General features: G+C 45.1%; 1 protein-coding gene across 7 annotated transcripts in view; it reads right to left on the bottom strand.

Annotated features, from left to right (window-relative positions):
* The window catches only part of NEO1 (neogenin 1), a 154699-nt gene that overhangs the window by 46842 nt on the left and 86039 nt on the right, over positions 1-21818 (bottom strand). For all 7 annotated transcript variants that reach the window (XM_056499759.1, XM_056499760.1, XM_056499761.1 and 4 more), the window contains exons 6-7: positions 10111-10265; positions 9264-9384 (exon numbers count right to left, since the gene is read on the bottom strand). In XM_056499759.1, coding sequence (XP_056355734.1) covers positions 9264-9384; positions 10111-10265 — 276 coding nt within the window. The remainder of the gene's footprint in view (positions 1-9263; positions 9385-10110; positions 10266-21818) is intronic.

Genomic DNA, 21818 nt, shown 5'->3' with positions numbered 1-21818 from the left:
TATTTGGGAATCTTACCAACTCTTAATTAAAACTTTTTTCTTTCTAGTTTTAAATCTGTAATGTTGACTTACTTCCTCATATTTCTAATACTAACAGAAAAAGTGAACCCCATGAGTATTTTTAAAATAGAACTGCTTTTCCCAACACAGAGCCTTGGGAATTTGGTGTGCACTTCCCAGCACACAAGAACTGAAGGTTATTCCCCAGAAGTACATGATGGGGTTTACAGCAAAAGATGCAACATTCAAATGTAGATCTGCTGTGGTCACTGACCACTTAAAAATGCCCAAAAACCAAGTTTTAAAAGCAGTTTACAAATGTAAACTGGTGCTGAGGAAGGGCCAAGGTGGATGCCCATCCCCTGGATCCAGGAATTACTTTCCTCCCTCTTTCTTTTCCTTCAACACCTCCAGTGCTGATGTGTCACCAGGAAAACCACACAGAATCCATCTGTCTTTTAAAGAGTCTGGATCCACAGTGATGAGTTTCTTTTTGGGGAGAAGAGAGATGATAGGAGAGGGAAAACCACCAGGAAAGCAAGGAACCCCCACTCCAGGCTGTTCAATCCCAGTGAGAACAGTGACATTCTACAGCTGGTTACAATACTGAGCACACATCATTAAAATTAAAATGTTAGATTTATGGCATTTCCTTAGGGAATAAAGCCCATGATAACCATGCAGGTTATCCTGTCAATAAGTACCAGGGGCTTCTCCCAGCTCCAGATCTTCATCAGCATGAGTGCTGTTCCCCACTCAGCCCAAATGAAAACCAATCCTGCCCCTTCTCTCCAAATGGATTCAGCCATTTCTGCTGTTCCTGTATCATTTAGCAACTCTGAAATATAAGCAACCAATTAAGACCCACCCCACGTGTTTGTTCTCCCTGCTGGTGAGAGACTGACAAAATCTGATCTCTTCCTTTCCAACAGGAGCCTGGGATCAATTACAAATTGAGGGTGTTTCTGTCAATCTCACAGCCCTGGGTATGAGGAATAAAGGCAGAGGAAATGCCTTTGGTAGTCAGGATGGATATCAAGCTACAGTTAATTCTGCCCTTCCACTCAGCCAGGGATGGAAAAAGCAAAGCCACTAAAAACAGCAGCCCTTGTGACCCACTGCAGTGGCTGCTCCTGCCCCTGGTTATCTGTGTTTTCCCCTCCAGCAGGAGCCAGAGGCAGGCAGAGCAGCCACCACTCCACAGCTGGAGCTGGGCTCGTGGCTGCAGCTTTGTTCCAGGAAAAAGCACTCCTGACATGACATCACCAGCCAGAAATATGTAAAATATGAGGATAAACACAACTGGAATGGGTGGATTTCAGTGCTGTTGAGGGAGGTGTATTTGGTGTTAACCATCAGCCTTTCTGGTGGCCAAAAGGTTTTATGCAACTGAGAAACTCCCTCAGGAATTCAGGACTAGCCAGAAGAGATAAAATGGACTCAGAGCCTTCCAGAAGCATCCTACCTCACTGCACTCCTGCAGTGGGACAGTAAATATGGAATAATACAGGTGGAGGACAGCAAACTTTGTTGTGTGTTTCTCATAAAACACTGAAGCTTTTTGCTCCTGTGGGCCCTTGCTCTGCCTCCACTGAACATTCCTTAAGCATCACTCCTTTTCTAACATGACATGGAATTTCTTCAAGTAGCTTCTAGCCCTCAACTCCCCTGGTGAAAACCAAAAGGTGCCAGTGTTTCCAAGCACAGCTGCACAAGCAGCATCCCCACAACCCTTTATTTGTGGGCCCAGACTTAAGTCACAGCACCCAACCCCATACAAATTCCATCAGGAGGTTCCCACTTCTTTGCCAAGCCAACTGTAAATACAGTCATAAAACAAGAAATGAAAACTAATAAATACAATATAAATGCTGTTCTGCCTCCCTGCAATTCATGGCCTGCTGGCAAACATTAATCTATTCCTAATTTAATCTAAATTAGAGCAATTTATTCAAAGCCTGTGCCAGCTTTAAACATGAATAGGCTACTGAGAACTGCTTAGCTCCTGTTTCATCAAGTTAAATGCTCAAGAAGTTTGGGATCTAGGGTGGTTTAATCAGTTCTGCTTCTCAATAAGACCATATATAAGCAGGGCCCATAAACAGGAAATAAATAAAGATCATTTATTAAACAGGAATTGAGTCGAGAAATGGAACTGACTAAATTCAAACAGCTCCCAGGCCATTTTGAACAGACATGCAGCCATGAAAAACACAAATGCTCCCTTCCCTGAGGAATAATAGCTAAGTAATGTAAATTAAAATCAAAATTAAACCCAAAACCCCACTCTTCCAGCACTAAAGAGGAGCACACATTGCTGTGTTTACAGAAAATTAGCACTGGAGTGTACACAACCGGTACAAAACATTCTCTGAGTCTGGCTTTGGCTATGACTGTTTGAAGTCAGTTTGTGATTTCAGATGCTGTTTATGTTCCTGAAGTACAGCTCTCCAAATGAGGCTCCCAAGCTGTTCCTGCAGCATCCATCTGACGCTGGGGGCTGGGATGGAGCAGGGACTCCAGCAATGCTCCACTCCATGGAGCCCCAGCACTGCCAGCAGCTCTTCATGTGCAGCTCACAGTTGGACATTTGCTGCTGTTAAAGCTTCTTGGGGACCAACTTTAATCCTGGGAGTGGAAACCCTCAGGGATATGTGGATATAAAATAGACCAAAGCTGCTCTTGGCTCTGATGATGCTCATCCCACTGGATTTTCCATTCTCCATCTTTCAGATCTTCCCATTCCACCAGAGCAGAGGTTCCTCCCCATCTCCCCAGGTTTCCCTCAGCACAGACCTGCTCTCCCAGAGCCATGGGCTGCTTTCTGCTGGAAGGGACCTTGAACATCCAGTCCAGTCCCACCCCAGGTCCATCATCATCATCTCCCACTTCCCCAAAATCCACAGTTCATTCCTTAGAGTACTTTTTCCTCTTGACAGAAAATGTGATTTTTTTTCTGCAAGGCTTTGCAGCCTCCCTGCTCAATTTTCATCTATTTCTTCCCTGGTGGACACTGAGACTCCTGAAAGCCACTCCTAGAAACCACAGGGACCTCTTCCCATTTTCCTTCATTAAGACATGCAAAATTAGACAAGGCAGAAAGAACATGAGAACATTTCTGTCTAAGAGAAGGAACAGGGGGCTCTGCAGAGGAACACCCAGAGTCCTCCTTTATTGCTCTTAAGAACAATATATTTTTATCTTGCTCTGGCATTTGATTCACAACACCCTGCAGATTTTTCAAGCACTTCTGCAGTCTCCAAGAACTCCACAGAATTCCATGGACTGAGAATGCTTTCATTCACAATATGTAACTAAAAAATACTCCAGAGCACCACCTCTATGTGTGAGAGAGCCTGATATCTATATTTGATATCTATAAAATCACCCAAAATAGGTGCTGAGGTGACATGAGAGGAGTGTGCCTCAGGGCTTGAAGCAGGCAAGGCCCTATTTATGGGATTTTTTACACATGGCAAATACACAAATGTGTAACTGAGTTTTTCAAAGCAGAGCACAGTTGGCCTGTTAGTGCCAACTTTTGAATTTCTTTCAGTAGGAGCCAAAAATTGTCAACAAGAACTTCTATTTGCCTCCTACAACAGCATAATGAAGCTCATAGCCATGGAAAACACAGAGTGGTTCATCTATCCTGGCTGAAGTAAGGCTTTGGACATTGCCTTTAAAATCCAGCTATAGCTGGGAACCTTTCAGGCAGGTCAGGGGAGCTGAAATGGCCTCTGTGAGGAATGGGGATCTCCAAGTCAGCCTGAAGTGACTTCAAACAGTCCAATGCCATCTGCAGTGCAGAAATGACAGATTTTTCAGCACTATCTTAACTGAAATGTGCTGGCTTTGGGAAACTTGGATCAGATTCCTGATGTTCTCCATCTTTCTGTGGGTCAGAGAAGCCCCCAGCCCACCCAGCTCTTTCAGTGCTCCAAGACTGCAGAGAGCTCATGGCCAAACCCTGGCAGAGAGGTACCAGCAGCAAGGGGCCTGGACAGAATTCAATTGCTTTAAAAAAGCACCAATTTAGGGCAATAAATTATGCCTGTAAAGCTTCCTCTGAATGCAACTCAGCAGAGGAACTGAGATCATCCAGTGGTGTCAGACTTTAATCCAACATCAGGCACTTTTGTCTCTCCAGAGGGGATCAGCAGGAAACACATCCCATGGAACTGTCAGGTTTGGACATTCCCTGCAGAGCACCAACACCAAGAGGTGCATCCCCAGCCCTGCCTCACTGTGTCAGGATCACAGAGCAGGTCTGGGAGCTCACCTGAGCCCCCCTTGAGCAGAGTCACCTTCAACCAGGCTCAGGGCCTTGGCCAGGTGTGCCTGTGTCTCCCAGGAGCAGAGATTTCCAGACCTCCCTGTGAAACTGCTTTCTCTGATCAGAAATTCCTCTGCTTGCAGCTTTTCCCTGTCACCACCTCCTGCCCTGTGTTCCATCCCTGCCTGAGCAGTAACAGAGCCCAGGATGAATCAAACCCAGCACATCCAGTACATCACATGCTCCCAGTTTCCATGGCTCTCCACACATCCCACCATCCAGTCTGGATTTCCCCACCTTAGCTTCAGGGATACCCTCAGAGACAGCACCAAGGGCCTGGCTAAAGGCAAAGTAAACAAAATCCACTTCTCTCCTCTCAACCACAGGCCCAACCAACCATTCCACCTCAGCCAGCCCACAAACAGTTAGGCACAGTTTGCCTTTGGCAAAGCCACACTGATTTTCCCAATCATCATCCCTTTCATGTAGCACTAACACGGCCTCCAGGGGCATTTGCTCCACAACCTTCCCTGAACAGGCTCCAGCTCCAGCTGGGCTTTGTCTTTCCTACATCCCTACCCTTCCAGGCAATTTGCTGCCTGTGATTCCAGACTCCCTGGGCTTTCACTTTGTGTCTGAGCCCAGCTGGCAGCTCCTCCTTTATCCCTCCTGGTCTGCTGGACACACACATTCAACCCCTGCCCTGTGGAGCAGACCATTCCTGTGCTTTGGTCCTTCAGGATCAAATGGTTTGCCTCTTGTCCATTAGACAGTCTCCCATGGAAACCTACCAAAAATACCCCAAACAAGCCAAAGCCTCCTGTCTGGAAGCCGAAGGAATTCTCAGCTCCACTCTCTAGCCAGACACAGGCAACAAATTCCACTCCACATCCTGGCTGTCACAGAGCTGCCACCCCAGCACCCCCAAGTGAGTACCAGGGCTGTGTCTCCTCTCCCTCTCCCTCTTCTCACTCCTCTCCTCTTGCACCCATCCCCTGGAGCAATCCCCAGATGTCTCTGTGATCCCAAAGCCTCACAGCTCTACAACTACACACAGATTTCCAATTCCTCCTCCTTCCTACCCATGCTGGGAATAATTAATCACATGCAGGATATCCTTGCTTGGACAGTGACCTTTTTGCACTAAATAACTGAGTTTAAAGAAATTGATAGTTCCACTACAAATAATCCTGGCAAGGTTCCCACAGCACTGCATCCAACTCATTCACTCCAAGATCTTACTCCTGCACAATCCACAATATAGAGAAAAAAATCCCAATTTTGTGATACAGAAATACAAGAGCCCCACAAAGCACCTCCCTTCAGCTGTGAAGGTGACCCAGTGCATCTGAAAGGACAGTTTTAAACTGTTCTCCCATAACACACATATTTGTTTACAGCCAGGGCTGTGCTTTCCACAGCGCTCAGCATGGCTCCTGTTCTTCCCCAGTGCCTGAGTGCTTGTCAATGCCTTTCACACAGGGTGACAGGGAACCATCTGCCTCCCTCCTCATACTTGTTGCCACCTGTTCTTTTCCCAGTCCCCACATGGCAGCGTGAGCCAGGCCAGATTCCCTGGCCAAGGCCAGGTTACAGCACCAAGAAACCCCAAACCCTCCATTACCTCGAGGGTCTCACTCACCACACACACAAATGCTGTGACACTGATGACAAGGATGGCTCTGCTGGAATTAAGTGTATCTGCTCTGTAACTGGGACACTCAGGGGCTGGGCAATGAGGATTGGAGGTAAAGCAAGATGGATTTGTGTAAAAAAGGTGGAGGAGAGATTTGAGGTTGCTGAGAAAGGCATTCCCAAGGCATGATGGAGATTCTGGGATAGCAGGAGTCCTGCAGGACATCAAACCACTCATCTCTTTATCAAGGAGGCAAAGAGAGAAGCACAGAGACTGATAAGTCCAAGTGCAGGGCAACAAGGTCATTGAGGAACTTCCTTCTTTTAGAGAGTTCCCAAATTCTTCCTAAAAGGCACAGCAGGCAGCAGAGCCACTCCAGTGAAATTCTGGAAGGCACTGAGTGTCCAGGGGCAGAGTCTGATAAACAGGGACACAGCTTCAAATCCCAACGTGGCTGGAAAGCATGAGAGGCTTTTCAAGTCCCTTGCAGAATTCTACACCTGGTGTTCAGCACAGGGGATAAAGAGGATTTTACTCAGATCATTGACCCAAATCTTCCTCCCTTTTCTATCCTTCCAACCTTCTCAATTACAAACACTTGTCTTAAAAATCTCTGCTCTCAACACCATGATTCTTTCATATATTCCTCAAAAAACAAGAGCTGTGGATTCTGTATGGCCAATCCCTTTCCAGGTGCAAACTTGTCTAAATTTATTAACAGAATTACCAAAGTTTAGAGGAAAAGCCACTCAAGAAAACTTTCAATTCTGTGCTTTAACATTTTCCACAAATAACTTTCCTATGTAGTAAAAGCTACCCAGAACTCACACCAAACACAAAAAACCCAGCCTAAAACGTTGTGTCTGATCAATGGTTATATCAAGCTCGTTGCAGGAGATGAAGAGTCACTAATGGACTTTATACAGGTTTCTGTGTGGCTGTGCCCACGCTGTGCAGAAGGTGAATCACCAAATTCCTGCTCTCTCCAAGTCAGAGATCTGTCCAAACACAGGCAACATCCCTTTGTAGCAGATAAATGTTTCCCCTCACTGCATTTCAAACTTACACTGCCTTCCAGGAACACAAAACACAGATGTGGGACTTCATTTGGATGAGAGAACTCACATAGCCTCCCTGAGAAACTCCCCAGGGTTTCCACTTTCTCATTTGCATTTAGTTCATTCAAGATCAATTTGATAAGCAAAAAGGGCTAATGAGAAATGGTTTGCAAATAGCCAGATGTTTGCCAATTCCAGCAGGAAGGAGAAAACAGAACAGCACGGGAAGGGAAGCACTGCTAACTGGGAAGAAGTTTGATGAACACTTAACATTTTTTTCACTGAAGTTACTTTTCAAATTGGCAAAGCTGGCATTTCTCAGCAGCAGCTATGAAATAATTTTTTTTAAAAAAAGTTCTCTGAATTAATGATTGAAATGTTCAGAATAGTTTTTGCTCAAATTAGAGGTTTACATTTTCATACCAAGCCAGCTGCCACTACTGCATGTGATATTTTCTCTCTTTTTCCCAGAACAGTTTCCTTCTTCACTGGTCATGGATTGAGAGAAGGTATTTAAACCCCAATCTCCTCCAGCTGTGAACTGCCAGTTTTTACATGTCACACTCATTCCTCATGGCACTCCTCATCACAGCCCCCCTGCACAGCACAGCTCCAGTCCCCTCAGAGGTGTTCCATGGGGTGTCCCACTGCTGGAGAACAGCATCTCAACGGCCCCAGAGCTCCAGGGACACAGCCTTGGGGTGTGTCTGCACCCACAGTGAGACTCCACCACTGCAGCCCAAATCCTCTGGCAGCATGCAAAAGAGAAAGGACATGATGAGGCAAAGTCCTTCAGAAGGGCAGGACGAGGTGCTGGAGGGGAGCAGGAAGGAGAAACCACTGGACAAACAGCAGCAGAGGGAAAGGAAGGGGAAGGAGACCACAGGAACTCCAATAACAACAGTGAGACTCATTTATAAACTGCTCCTGGGACTGGGTGCATAGGCTTGGGCAGGGCTCCCAAAGCCAAGGCCATTCATTATTCAGGGTTTTCAAATGTGGAGAATATGGAACAATGCTTCTGCTGCAAGGGGCTGCAAACCACTCAGGTGATTAATGCACAGAGCAGAAATTCAATGACTTTTAGTAATTTTTCTGGCAATCTGATGACAGCAGGGTAGTGCTGGATGCAGACTCCTGGCACTGCTCCAAGGCTGGAATCCCACAGCTCCATGGCTTTAAAGCTCTTCACCTAAGGAGAGGGCACCCTGCATTCCCCAAATCATTTTGGGGAGTACCTGTGGCTCTTCAGCCAGCAGTGAAACACACCCAGATCCAAAGAGGAATTCAGAGGAAGTAGTAATTGCACAGATACTCACAAAGCAACTGGAAAATAAATGGGAAATCTTTCTTTATGGCTCATTCATAAGTTTAGTCTCTGCACACTGGGCACCAAACCCAGGGTCAGCAGAGTCACATCTATTCAAGGTGTGAAGTTCCATCAAACCTCCAGCCATGGCTAAGACTGTTTCTCCTAAATCCTCTCCATCCAAATAAGAAAGTAATTGGAATTTAAAACAATACCCCTCCAAAAACACAACACAAAGCCCCCCTTGATATAGTTCTAGTATTTTCTTGTCTCCCCTTATCCTCTGTACTAGTGGCTTTCTTCCTTGGGCTCTTAGAAATTATTTTTCAGAACTGTGTAACCTGAAAGAGCAAAACAGGCTGATGCCTTAGTGATGATATCTGCAGTACCTCTTTTCTGGGATCTTTAAACATAACACCAATTGCTCTGCTTTGCCACTCCAACCATGCAATGCAGGATGTATGCATGTATGGGGAGCACTGGCAGGAGTTTCACTAATTGGAGCACAGAGACAAATATTTACCTTAAACTGCAGCTGTGACCCACCAGATGTGCAGCTGCAGTTTGCAAGAATGACAAAGTTCACTATTTTTTACACTAATAGCAGAAAAAAGCTTCTGACACTGGAATGACTTTGCTGTAAAATATGTGATTTGGGGTGTGCTCCATAAGTGCTTCTTTTCCATGTTTGTGATTTTGTGTTTCCATTTTGGCTATTCTGCTATTGCTTGCAAAACTCAGCATTCAACATTTCTGACCATGTTTTATTATTGCACCAAATATTATTCAAAATACAGGATGGATCCTGTAGAATTCCTTCAATTCTCTTCACTAAGTGTACAGAAAACAACACTGGACCACTCACATGCTTTTTAATAAATCACCCTGCTCTAGCTGAGTTATTGACAGAACCCACCATGTGGAAAGGTCCCTTGGAATGGTCCCTCCCCATTTTTGGCTCTCTGCTGTCACAGTTTATCTTACCAAGGTCAAGTATTATCAGCTGGGCTCCAGCCTGTGCATTTCCAACATCGTTTTCTGCAATGCACTGATAGAATCCTTCATCAGACTTCACCAGCCCCAAAACTTGCAGGTTATGCTCTTTCTGAGGAGCAAAGGGAGAAAACAACACTTAGAAATGGCTGCAATGGCCAAAACAATGGTGTCATCAGGGCACATTACAGAGGCAGGAGAAACTTTGGACAGCAACTGGGAAAAGTGTGTTTGGCATTCCAAGATATAACCTCCCTTGTACTGAGTCCTCATGTTCTAGGGCATCAAAAAGCAGCAGAAGCTCTCATTAATGACCATCATTTTCTAGCATCACATAGCACTGGCAAATCCTAATGTTTCCCTAGCTGTCCTGGTGGTATTTTGGGCCTTGACTGGACCTCACAGCCCCACAACCCACGTACACCCATTTACAGAGCCATTCATTTCTCAACTACATCTCAATAATGCCTTTCACTGCATCTAAAATCTCCCTGTAGAAGCACCCCTGTGCCAAACTCACCACCCACAATTCAGTTACATTTCTATGTCAGCTCCTGCTTGAAATTGGAATTTTTATGGAGCACAGACTGCAGCACACCCAGCCAGTGGTGGTGCTGAACTTGTACTTTGACAGTGCATTCTGCCACCCTGTTGCCTGACTCTCCTGGAAGGTCCAAGCTAAAAAGGCATCAGCTCTTACAATACAAGCAATGTACATTAAAGGCATACAAGAAACCACTTCTCTTCCAGGCCCCAAATAACAGGACCAAAGCAGGAAGCAGGCTCCACAGAAGAGCTGCATTTGCATGGCTGTGTGCAGAACTGGCAGTGCACTCACCACGATTCTGAAGTAGTCACTGGGGATGACCACGTCCCCGTTCTTGAGCCACCTGACGGTCGGCGCTGGCTTCCCCGCCACCTCGCACTCAAACACGATGTCCATGGACTCGTGGGCATAGATGTTCACAGGGCGCCTCAGGAACCTGGGGGGGACTGCAGGGGGAAGAACACAGACAGGAGGATGATGTTACACCAGAGGAAGAGACCTGACAGTCACACACACTCAGAGCTGGACTGGGGATTTGGCATGAGGGGCAGCAAAGGCAGCAGGAATGTGCAGCTCCGGTTTGAGACACTGACACAAGCTGGGAGTTCTTCCAGAATTGCCTTTGGGCCAGGCTGGACAGGGCTTGGAGCAGCCTGGTCCAGTGGAAGTGTCACTGCCATGGCAGAGGGCTGGCAATGACATGATCTCTAAGGTCCCCTCCAAACTACATGACAGAAGAAATGGAACTGAGGTGCATGAATTGCAAAGTTAAACTCGCAGCTCAAGTCAACAGGAAAACAAAAGCTACAATTATATCAAAAAGTACTTTTAAAAATGAATGGACACAAAACTGAGATGGAACTTTCCCAGGGCACCATGGCCTCGTGCTCCTGTGAAGGAACTGAGATCATCAAACAGAGAATGCTGCACGGAGCCCTGGAGTTTCTTCTCTGGCGTGTGGAAGCCAAGGAAACAGGATGTCCAGGAGCAGCCAGCTGCCTCTGGACCACAGTGATGACATTTCATGGATATACAGGAGGGGAGCTGTGCATTCATAACACAGCAGAGAAGATCTGAACATGAATTCTATGAAGAACAGAAGTCCTCCACTTCCAACATGCACCAAAGGTGTTACTCTGGGTCTTGGCTGCCTTTTAAACGTCCTTAAGTCCTCAGAGTGAGATTAATTCAATCAAATATAATTAAAATCACTCAAACTCTGAGATACAGATTTTTTGGGGACACCAGCCCCAAGTGACTGGTGCAGAAGCACATCACAGCTTCTCCCACAGGAGCCTCCAGCTGCATCCAGGGCCTCTGCACTCATCTGGCTCAGGAGCACCAAGCCCTGCAGGCACTTATTCCTTGAGTATCCTCTTGAGAGAACACCCATCCATTTATCTGTGTTTACTGCACTCCCAGCACAGGGCAATTCTCTCTCTTGTGTCGGCAGCTCGGATTGTTGGAGTTCCAGGAAAGCCCAAAACAGCCTTTTGCCCTTTAATATCTAGCAAAGAAAGTCAATATGGAAGGGCCACGGGGTTTAGACAAACAATTTACACACTTGGCCTCTCAATGGGGTTGATTTGGTGCTGTGGATAAGGAGTCCTAGGTCATGCTTTACTCCTTCCTCTGAAATGATCCCAAAGGGTTGTAGGTGGATTTAATACTTTTAAAAACAGCTGGAGGTGAGCAGCTCCCCCAACCCCCCTCATGGTTTGGATTATAAATGAATAAAGAGAACATTAATAAATGGAAATACTTTAGAGTAAGGAGGTGGTTTAACTCTCAGGTAAGGGTGCAAAGCTACACAAAGCTGTACATTCACTGCTCAAATTCTCACACAGGAGCAAAAAGCTGGATGGGGCAGAGCCTGGCTGCCTGTGAATTCAGACATCCCTTTCATACCAACTTCCCAAAAATTTACCAAACACACCATAAATTCCACCTTGAAAAGGTTCAGATATTTCTGTGCTTACCCTCTGATGGCTGCCACCACCATACACAACTCTGACATTTGAAAACTCTCTTCTGAATTTATTTGCCACCAAATTGCTGTAATTTATTCTCTATGAAAATTATTTTTATTCCTCCCTGGTATTTATCCTCAGCACTGTTATTTATTACAAGCTATGCTACTGCTCCCTCCCTTCCCATATCCCAACCTAATTTTGGGCAGCTCAACAAGTGGTGTTTGCTTTGCTCTGCTGTGACAATTCCACACAACCCCCTGGATGTGCTCCAGCCTGAATCCATCTCCAGAGCCTGTGGAGTTTCAATCATTTACATGCAATTTCAGCTGTGTCTCAGCAGTGCCTTGAAAAATGGCATAAATACCATGGCAGCACTGCAGCAAAGCCCTCAGCCCATCCATCACTCTGCCTCTGCCCTCCCCACATGCATCATCCCCTGCCAGCCTGGGACAATCATTGCCTGCTCATCGTTAGCCCTTTTTAACTAATGGCTCATTTTGTTCAGCCTGCCTGATCAATAGTTTATGTTCTCATTTCCCTTCCATCTCTGTCTCTGCTATTCACAGGCACTGATCGATTCCTGCAGCGCTTGCACAGCTGAGAAAAGGGAATACAGGCACTGGAAAAGTTGTTTTCCCATGAATGTACAATGCTTCCATTTACAAAACATTCATTACAGGTGAGTTTTAATTCCTTCACCACATATTAATTTTGCCAGAAGAACACAGAGACACCCAAGCCAGTAACAGGCACCATCGAAAACACAAAAACTTCTGTGAAAAACTCCTAATGTAATCCCAGCCTGGTTTGGGCTGGACAGTTCCTGGAAGATCATCTCATCCCACCCCTTCCACTAGCCCAGGGTGCTCCAAGCCCCATCCAGCCTGGCCCTGGACACTGCCAGGGATGCAGGGGCAGCCCCAGCTGCTCTGGGCACCTGTGCCAGGGCTCCCCACCCTCCCAGGGAAGAGCTGAATGCCCAAACTGTATCACAGGAAAGTTCTGACTCTGCATTCTCCACTAACGTTTAACTCTTCATGAAGACATTTGGAAGGAACTCAAATGTATTTGGCAACTGATATTGCTCCAATTTGGGACATCATCCAAAAAGAGGCATTGATTTTGAATTTTTTTGACACAAAAATGGAAGTTGAAGCAGACAATATCCTACCTACTCTCAATTACTTTTGATTCAAGAGATTAAGAATTTGAAATACATTATTTTTCCAAAGTGACTTTGCTTTTCTGGCTCATGGGGCAAATGCCAAGCTGCTCACAGAGGAAGAATAGCACGAGGAGTGCTCACTTTATCAATTACCTCCCAGTTAATGAATTAATAAATGCTTTTCAAACACTCTTCTGGTTTAACTATGTCAGTGTTTAGCATTAACACAATGCAAGTACAGATGATTGTGGTAGAGAAGTTCAATTGATAACCACAGAGCAAACAAGTCAATTACCACAGAAAACCAGATTTGTAAGGGAAGATGGTGTGCTCTGTTGCCAAACACACAATTAAACTTCAAAGACAACTTGGCAGTCCAGCCCCTCTTCATGTCAGCACAGAACAACTCCTGAAAATGAAAAATCCTTCAACAGAATTTCACACCACCCAGGGAGCCCAGCCACCCTTTTGGAGACTGAAAAAAAAATATTTTGATCACAACAGTGATCAAAAGATTAAGAAAAAAACCCAATCCAACCTACATCAGCAGCTGATTCAAACTTCTAAGCTACATCCCAATAAAGGTGAAATATTTGAAAAACAAGATGTTTTTCTAAGCCAATAGCTCTAAAAGGATGGGAGAGCTGAGGAACTCCAGCCATGCAGGAGGAATTGCACCCAAGGTGATGTGGAAACAGGAACTGATGCTGGACATGGATCCCATTCCACATGTAGAGGTGAACAGAAGGAAATGGAAATTAATTCCAGTGTCTGTAGCTCTCCTGTACAGGAAGAGCATGGCAATAGTTTCCTTTGGGTTGTAAAGATCATTTAAAAAGACTTATTCTCTTTCTAAAAAGCATTAATGAATCAGCTGCTGGTCCAAGCACAGCATCCCACAAACCCAAAATGAACAGGACTGAGCAGTGCAAGTCACAGACCTGTGACTGATGGGGGGGAAGGGATCTCAAAGCCCACCCAGTGCCAGCAGTACCTTCCCCCAGCCCACAGTGCTCCAAGCCCCATCCAACCCAGCTTTGGGCACTTCCAGGACTATTCCTGAAGGGCACTGGGACTCCAGTAACAGCCTAAGGCAGCCAGAGGGCTGAATTTCCAACTGGGAATGTCCAGGACAGCCCTGAAGTATCACTGCTGCTTCCTCCACCACCTTCATGTGCCCTCTATCCCTAGAAATGAGCTGTGTGTTTTCCAGTGAAATCCCAGCTGCTGCCACTCCTCCTCATCCCTTTCCTCCCACACTTTTGTCCATGACCAAGCAGACATGGAGTGCATGTCCAGCCATCCTTACAAAAGCATTTCTTCATTCCAGAAGCTTCCCCCTAGCCCCCAGCTCAGCAGAGCAGCCACATTTTCATAGTGTAGCTAAATAATCCTGACTCCAGCATTCCTGGCCAGTTCCATTTATCACCCATTTCTGAGGGATGCTGGGGGCACAAGCCCTAGCTCACATTTCACTTACAAATCTGGATTACCAGCAGTATTTAAAATGGACATTTTACCATAAAGTCCATTTCATATCAGCTTGAAATGGTCCACAGGGATTTTATTTCCTCCTCCAGGGATAACAACCTATTCCATTAGGACATGCTTCAAATCCTATTAGAATCATTATAAATTTAAATGCAATTTTCACAACTGCAATGTTGTTTCTAAGAAGGATCAAAATGCAACATGACCATCACCCAGTTAATCCATCCCCTCCTGTCCCTCCCCAACAACACAGGGAAAAATGCTTGAATTGATGTTTGACAGCTGAATTTTTTTATTACTATCTTTTAATTCCATGAGTTAGTTGTACAAATTAGTTGGTTTTCTTCAAATGTATCCTGAAAAAAAATAAATTTACACTTTAAATGAAAATGGGGAGTCATAACATTCTTCTTTAAAAAACAGCAGAAGTATATGGATAATACTTGTTAAAAAAAAGAGGTTTAAACTCCAAAACTATGTTGTAGGCTCAGCCCCTGAGCATGGCTGTGATGTCCTTAAAACACATTTAATATGCAGCTACAAAATGTGTGAGGCAAACACAAGCTGACAAAAAGGGTTTCTCTAGAGAAATGCAGACAAGTGCCAAATTCATGTACAAAAACCAGCACACCAAGAAATAAAAAGGTTATAAAAATGTAAACTACCACAGCAATTTTTTTTGCAGCAAAACCAGTTTATGAACAGTTTTGGTGGCAGTGACATTCTCTATACAGAAAATGGTTATGTTTTATATCTGTTTTAGAAAATTAAAGCCCATGTCCCCAGGGAGAAGTGGTGCCTGTGGCATCCTGACTGGTGGGAATCTTTCCCACTTCTTCACCAGCCAGGGCAGAGAGAGGGGCCTGCTTTGCCTTCTCCAATGACCTCATTAACATCTGCTCAGCAGCTGGAACAGCCCCAAATGAGCATTTGATGGCCATGTCTTGCTCCTCTGGGCTGTTCAGAGCTTTACAGTTTCCCAGCTCCATGGAGAGCAGGTTCCAGTGGTGGCAGAAGGGCAGGGCTGAATTAAAACAACTAGTTTACATTTACAGTGAAAAGCTTTCATTCAGAAATTGCTAAATATGATCCATGCTTCAGTCCCCAGATAAACATTCCAGAGGCAGAAACTAAAACCCAATATTCAATGCCAGGACAACAACCAAGAAACCAGGTAAGCATGAATAGTACAGAACAAATATTAAGTAAAATTATATTGATCAATCAGAGAGAGTAAAAAACTCATGCTGTAATTCAACATATGTGGGAGCTTTTAGGGAGAAATAATATATTGTAGATTTATGGAATTGGAAGTAATAGCACTAAAGTTCACAAAGGTGTGAGAAACAAGGATTTTGTCACAAACTGGACATGAGTCCCAGTATCACACTGGGATGGAAGAACTGCCCATGTGGAGCCTGGCAGCAGCTCCCTCCCCTCCACCCAACACAGCCCAAGCCCTCACCAACTCTGATACTGGAGCCCCACATTTGAAGGAAAATATGAACTCTGATTTACAAGAGAGCAATGAAAATGATCAATGACTCAGAAAATTGGCTCCAAGAGAAAAAGGGAAGAGCTGGAATTGGTTATTTGAGCAAAGGCAGGATTATGAAGCCAGGGAACTGGACACCTCAAATTGGAGCTTAACAAAGAAATGCTCAGTGCTGCAGAAAGGAAATTAGTGTGTATATATATCTATATTTATGTGTCATTCCTGTGCAGGAGGAATGAACAGGACTAACATCTCCATCCCATGCACAAAGGGGCACAGTGTCTGGGAGGGAACAGAAGAAAAGCAGAGAAGTGAAATATCTCTGGATATTCTCCCAGCATTGAGCAATCCCTGGCTAAGGGATTTCCTGGGAAAGAGGAGAGAGCTTTGTGTTTTCTGTTCCTGGTCACACTTTGCCTTTAAAAAGCTGTTTTCTGGCTCCAGGTGAGCCTTCAGCAGCCCTAAAGCTCAAAGGGATGAGCTCCATGAGATACCTCCAGAGAAAATTAACCAACTTTTTCATGTTCTGGAGTCAGTAAGCCACAGGTTGTTTCTTGGTTCCTGCCAATGAGGAGAAACAAGCACTCCTTTCCACTCTTCTCCCCACAAAGCACTTGTGATTTACAGAACAGAACTGGTCTGGACACAGCCCTGAGCATCCTGGAACAGTGGAAGGTGTCCCTGTCTAGGGCAGGGGGTGGAACTGAATGAGATTTAAGGTCCCTTCCCACCCAAACCACTCCATGACCCCCATTACATCCTACACCTGCTCTGGCTTTACTACACCCAAGAGCTTTGCTGTGTTTAAGAGAGGAGGGAACAAGAACTGCTCACCCCATCTGACATCAGGACCAGCACAGATTTAGACAGTCCCCTAATGATTTTTCTGCTCAGGTGCCTATTCCTTTCCTAGCAATTCCTACCATTTAATTTGGTTTTTAAGATCTTGCATTTTCCAAAGGCCTGCATTTCCCACTTCAGTATTTCACAGCTATGCCAAGCCCCAGGTCAGAGACCATGGCTGGATTACAGAAACTGGCAGATAAAAACAACACCCTATTCCCCCTCTAATTTCCTATTAAACAATGAATTGATCCCCTTTTTCCTGCAGGAGGGACTTCACTCTGACTCCCAGTGCTGGTGTTTGAGGCTCTTAGTGATTGACACTGTCAGAAGGGTTCTGGAAGGAAAGGGCAGCAACATCCTACAAAAGGTTCTCCATAGTAAAATGTGGCTTTTGTACATGTGCACAAGTACACATGGATGGATTCAACCATTACCAACACTGTATTTTATTTTTTGTTGCTTTAACAGGTTCAGACATCAGATTTACTCACCCACAGCTCCCCAAATCTCCTCCAAAAGGCTTCTAAAACCCTCACATCACACTGACCCAATCTCCTTAGCCTGATTTTTTTTCAGACTGCTGATTTAGGTGCTAGGTTACACAGCACTCTTGGGAGCTCAGGATTTCACACTTCAGCTCCTTGAAAAATATGGAGTGAAGACCATCTGGTCCTGATGATTCCTCACTGTTCACTTCAGGGGTTTGCTCTGAAATAGATTTTACTAACATTGCAAGTTCAGGTATGGCCTCCCTCCAGCTCCCTCTGTTTGAAAAGATAAAATACAATTTAAGACAGAAGTCTCCAATTTTGCAGAGAACACAGACAGCAGGAATTCACTTTTCTGCTTCAGGCCATCTTCTCACCCCTTTCTCCTCACACTCCATCATGTGCTGACCCTGTGCTGTCCCTGGCAGATGTCCCAGCTCTGACAGGCTTGGAAAAAACTATCACAAATTTGTATGTTATTAGCAAATGACTGAAAGTTTTGTATTAATTTACTTGCAAATAAACAGGAGAATAATAATTGCTATCCCTTGTCCTTAGGAGATCTCTGGGGAGGTTTGGAGGTGGGTATTTCTTTTTGCAGGGTAGCTTTTCACTGGTGTTGGATGCTCACTGTGAACACAAACACCACATGACCAGTATTTGTTTAACCTCTCTGGCTGTACCTTTGCTTTGTGTTTTTTGTAACCTTCCTCAAACTATTTTATTTTTGGTTAAGTTCTATTACACAGATCCCCTTCTACTAAACTAAATGCTGCTGGTGGTGATGCATGCCACCACCCTGGAATGGCCATCAGTTTACAGCCCTAACATCCTGATAAATTCAGGGTTTGAGCTGGATTCTCTGTGTTTTCCATGCCTATAATGCCATTATCTCTGGTGTGGGGTTGGGAGCACTGATGTTTGGGCAGGGATGGACCCTCAGTGACACGATGGTGCTGAGCTCCATCAGAACAGAGGAGTGAGGGAAGCTGGGGCTGCAGAACCTCTGTGCCCACACAGACAGACACAAACCACCCCCTCTGCCTGTACTGCCATGGAAGTGCTGTTCCTGGGGGACAGGCACATCTGAGCCCCCACAGAGGTGCAGGAGCAGGTGTAGGAACAGCAGAGGAACTCCTGTGTGTCTCAGGATGACAGACAGATGCAGCACTGCCATGGATCAGGGCAGCATGATGGAATCCCCCCCCACCCTGAGCTCAGGGGAAGAGGTGCCAGAGCTCCCTCAGCTACTCCCTGCAGGGATGAAACACTGACCTTTGCCCAAGATCAGTGAAAAGCTAATTCCATAACACTTGTCAGTGGTATTCTGCAGCAGGATGAGAAGTAATGGCCATAAAAATTAAATCACAAACTGCATCTCAGTGTGAGGAAGAGCTGCTTTCCATGAGGGTGGCAGAACCTGGTGGCAGTCCCTGTCTGGAGACATCCCAAACCCACCTGGATAATCCTGGATGGACTGCATGGTCTCCACAGGTCCCTTTCAGTCCCAAATGTTCTGTGAGTACTTGGCCCCACCAGTGAGTGTCTGCCCTGCACTAACCTACATTGTGGTGTTTTGCCCACAATAGGAGAATACACAAGTGAAAACTCAAACCACCTGTGGAATGAAGATGTACAAATTTACAGATCCCTGTCTCCTTCTATGGGAGAGTTTTGGCCTCAACACCCTCTGCACTTTTACCTCCCCTCCAGTGCTCCCAGTAAAACTCCTCCATGACCAAAGACATCAAAGATTTATTTCCTTCTGGTTCAGACCGAGCCCACCCCCTGTGGAAGGACATCTCCAAAAACCTGTGGAGGCACGGGCTGGGATTCACCTGCTGCTGGGTGAACCTGGAGAACTGGGTGAACTCCCCAACCAAGGAGGAACTCAGACAAAGGACAGAATACACGATTTCTACATGGAAATTAGATAACCAGATGACATGGAAAAGCTTATCAGCTGTAATAACCTAAAGCAGAGCTCCCTCAGTGCTTATCAGAGGGTTTTACTGATTATCATTCCAAGCGAGCCTTCCAAGCAACTTCTCGGGTGATCTTTAGAAGTAAAAACCTTAATCTAGACATCAATAATGTAAAACTGCTACATTCATTATTTCTCTGTTTTACTAAGCTCTCCTTCCCCAGCCTTTCTAGGAGAAATCTCGCCTGTTTGACCCTGAATCTACTCCAAGTACCATGGAAACATCTGAATAACAAGAACGCTCATCAAAATTTAAACTTCTTACAGCAGCGCCAAAGGCAATGAAATTTTTATTGAATTCCAGAGCCCTCATTTTCCACACAAAGCTGAGCTGGAGAAGAGGCCTCAGACAGCCCTGAGCACGATGAGACCCAAAGCCTTTGGGGCCTTGTTTCCCATTTCCAGCTATTTCCAGGCAAACCCCCCAATCCCAGTTCCCACCACACTGCCTCCTGTGGCTCTTTAGATCCCTGCTAACAAAAGCCCAGCAGGGATCCTCCAGCTACCCTGGGACTATTGAGTGGAAGGATCTGCAGCAATCACTGTGAACAATAAAATGTTACTTCAGGATTTAGGGATGTTTATTCTGGATATACATGGGTATACATGGTGGATATAGGGTCGAGTTCTCCCTCCACCTGGCAGGACACCCAAACCCCTTGGTAAGAAGTGCTTTATAACTGACAAATTGGGAATATGGCACACTGTTATTTGCTTCCTTGAGTCTTGCAAAACCTCAAATCCTAAATTTACAGTTGCTCAAATAATTGTGATACATGAAGATTAACAAATAATAATACTAAAACTGTTGACTTTGTCTAAGATGACAGGGAGATGCCTGGAAAGCAGAGAGGGACTGCAGACTTGCAAAGGCACCATGAGCAGGGAATGAATGGTCCCAGGTCCTTCCCCAGCCCCTGCCTCTCTGGTGGGATTGGCTGGACATCTGTGGAGCAAATCCAGTATTTGAGAGGTGACTGTGGCCCATCAGCCCCTTCTCCAGGGCAGTCACAGCTCTGAAGGGACAGATTATGGGATGTATATTCTGAAATATCAATGCTGAAGTGTCTCACACTGGGCACTAAAACAGCTGGATACATTTCCTCTTAATTTTTCTGTGTCCCAGTCAATTTTTTAAATGGATTCAATGCCACTTCATTTCAGCAGAGAGCAAAAATACATTCATTAGTAGTTATGAATGATTCAGGTGCCATGGAGCTGAATACCAAAACAGGAATAAATATGGATTTCAACAGAGTATTATAAATAAACCATGGGACTACCCTCTGAATAAGGAAAAATATCAAATATTGAATATTTTCTCAATCAAATAGCACTGTGAAGTTTGTGCAGTGCACAAGGCAGTGAGATCCTGGGGAGAAACAGCAGGAGAACATGCATTTAAGAATTTCCTAATTCCATCCCAGAAGAAGGGGAAAGAGGGTGTGACAAATTAAAGACAGCAAGCCTTGACATCCCATATCTTTGAATATGTCCCAGTGCAGTCCTCACAGTGGGGGTTTCATTTGTGTGCTGCAGACTGAGGAGCTCCAAAGGCCAGGAAGGACACACATTTTAAGATCATTTCAAATATGAAGCTGTTTGTTCACTTGAATACAGATTGCCCTAGATCATTAGGGGAAAAGACAAACTAGAGCTGGGAAGAGTAAAAATAATTTATAGGATTAACTAAACCCCTCTCACGTTCACCAATAGCTGCTGCTGGATCCAGGCACATCCTGGCACTAGAAAAAAATAGCTATTTCCTGATCAAGTTCAAAAGAAAATATAGAGAGTTACTGCTTTTCCATGTTTCTTCTTGTAATGACACAAATTCTGTAGGCTGGCTTTACACATCAATTCCAATTCCTTTCCAGCTCAGTGAATGCAGGCCCATCTTCACATCAAAGTCCCTTCTAATTTACAAATCCCAAAAATAACCTTAATTACAACCCACTTCAATAATAGCTTCCGTGGAAGGAACAAGCAAACAAGACTCTGCAGCCTGAAAAGAAACAACTCAAAGGACTCAATAAAGGCCCAGATAAACATGCCTGGCACAGTGCAGGAATAAGGAAGGACTGGCTCAGCCTTCCCCATGAAAGCTGGGGAAAGAAAAACCAAATGCATTTAACAGATTGGCACAAAACAAAGAAAAAAGGTGCTGTTCTTCTCAGAGCCATGGGATGAGGGGGATACAAGATGTTTACATGGGGGAGTGGGAGAGGAAAATGGAGTAATAGAAAAGAAACCTATGTGGGATTGATAAATAATAGAGAAAGCACTGAGGAAATCCCAATCTGCCTGCAGAATAAGAGACCACTCAGGGGAAATAACAACTGTGCTCACCCTTTACTTCAGCCTCCCCAGGCAGCTGCCTGTGGGCACTGTCAGAACTCAGGGTCCTGCAGCATTCCCTGGCCCTGAGCTGCTCTGGGACTGCACCATGCAACAGCTCTTGGGGCCCTTTACCAAGAGATCCTCACTTCCCTTCTACATTTTTTTAATATTCACATGGGTTCTCACCACTGAGGTACAGAAAGACAGAATATTCACA

The sequence above is a fragment of the Oenanthe melanoleuca genome, chromosome 10, assembly GCF_029582105.1.
Source record: "Oenanthe melanoleuca isolate GR-GAL-2019-014 chromosome 10, OMel1.0, whole genome shotgun sequence".
Lineage (NCBI taxonomy): Eukaryota > Metazoa > Chordata > Aves > Passeriformes > Muscicapidae > Oenanthe > Oenanthe melanoleuca.
Note: the sequence above shows the minus strand (reverse complement) of the source record. Positions and strands in the feature narration are given on the sequence as shown.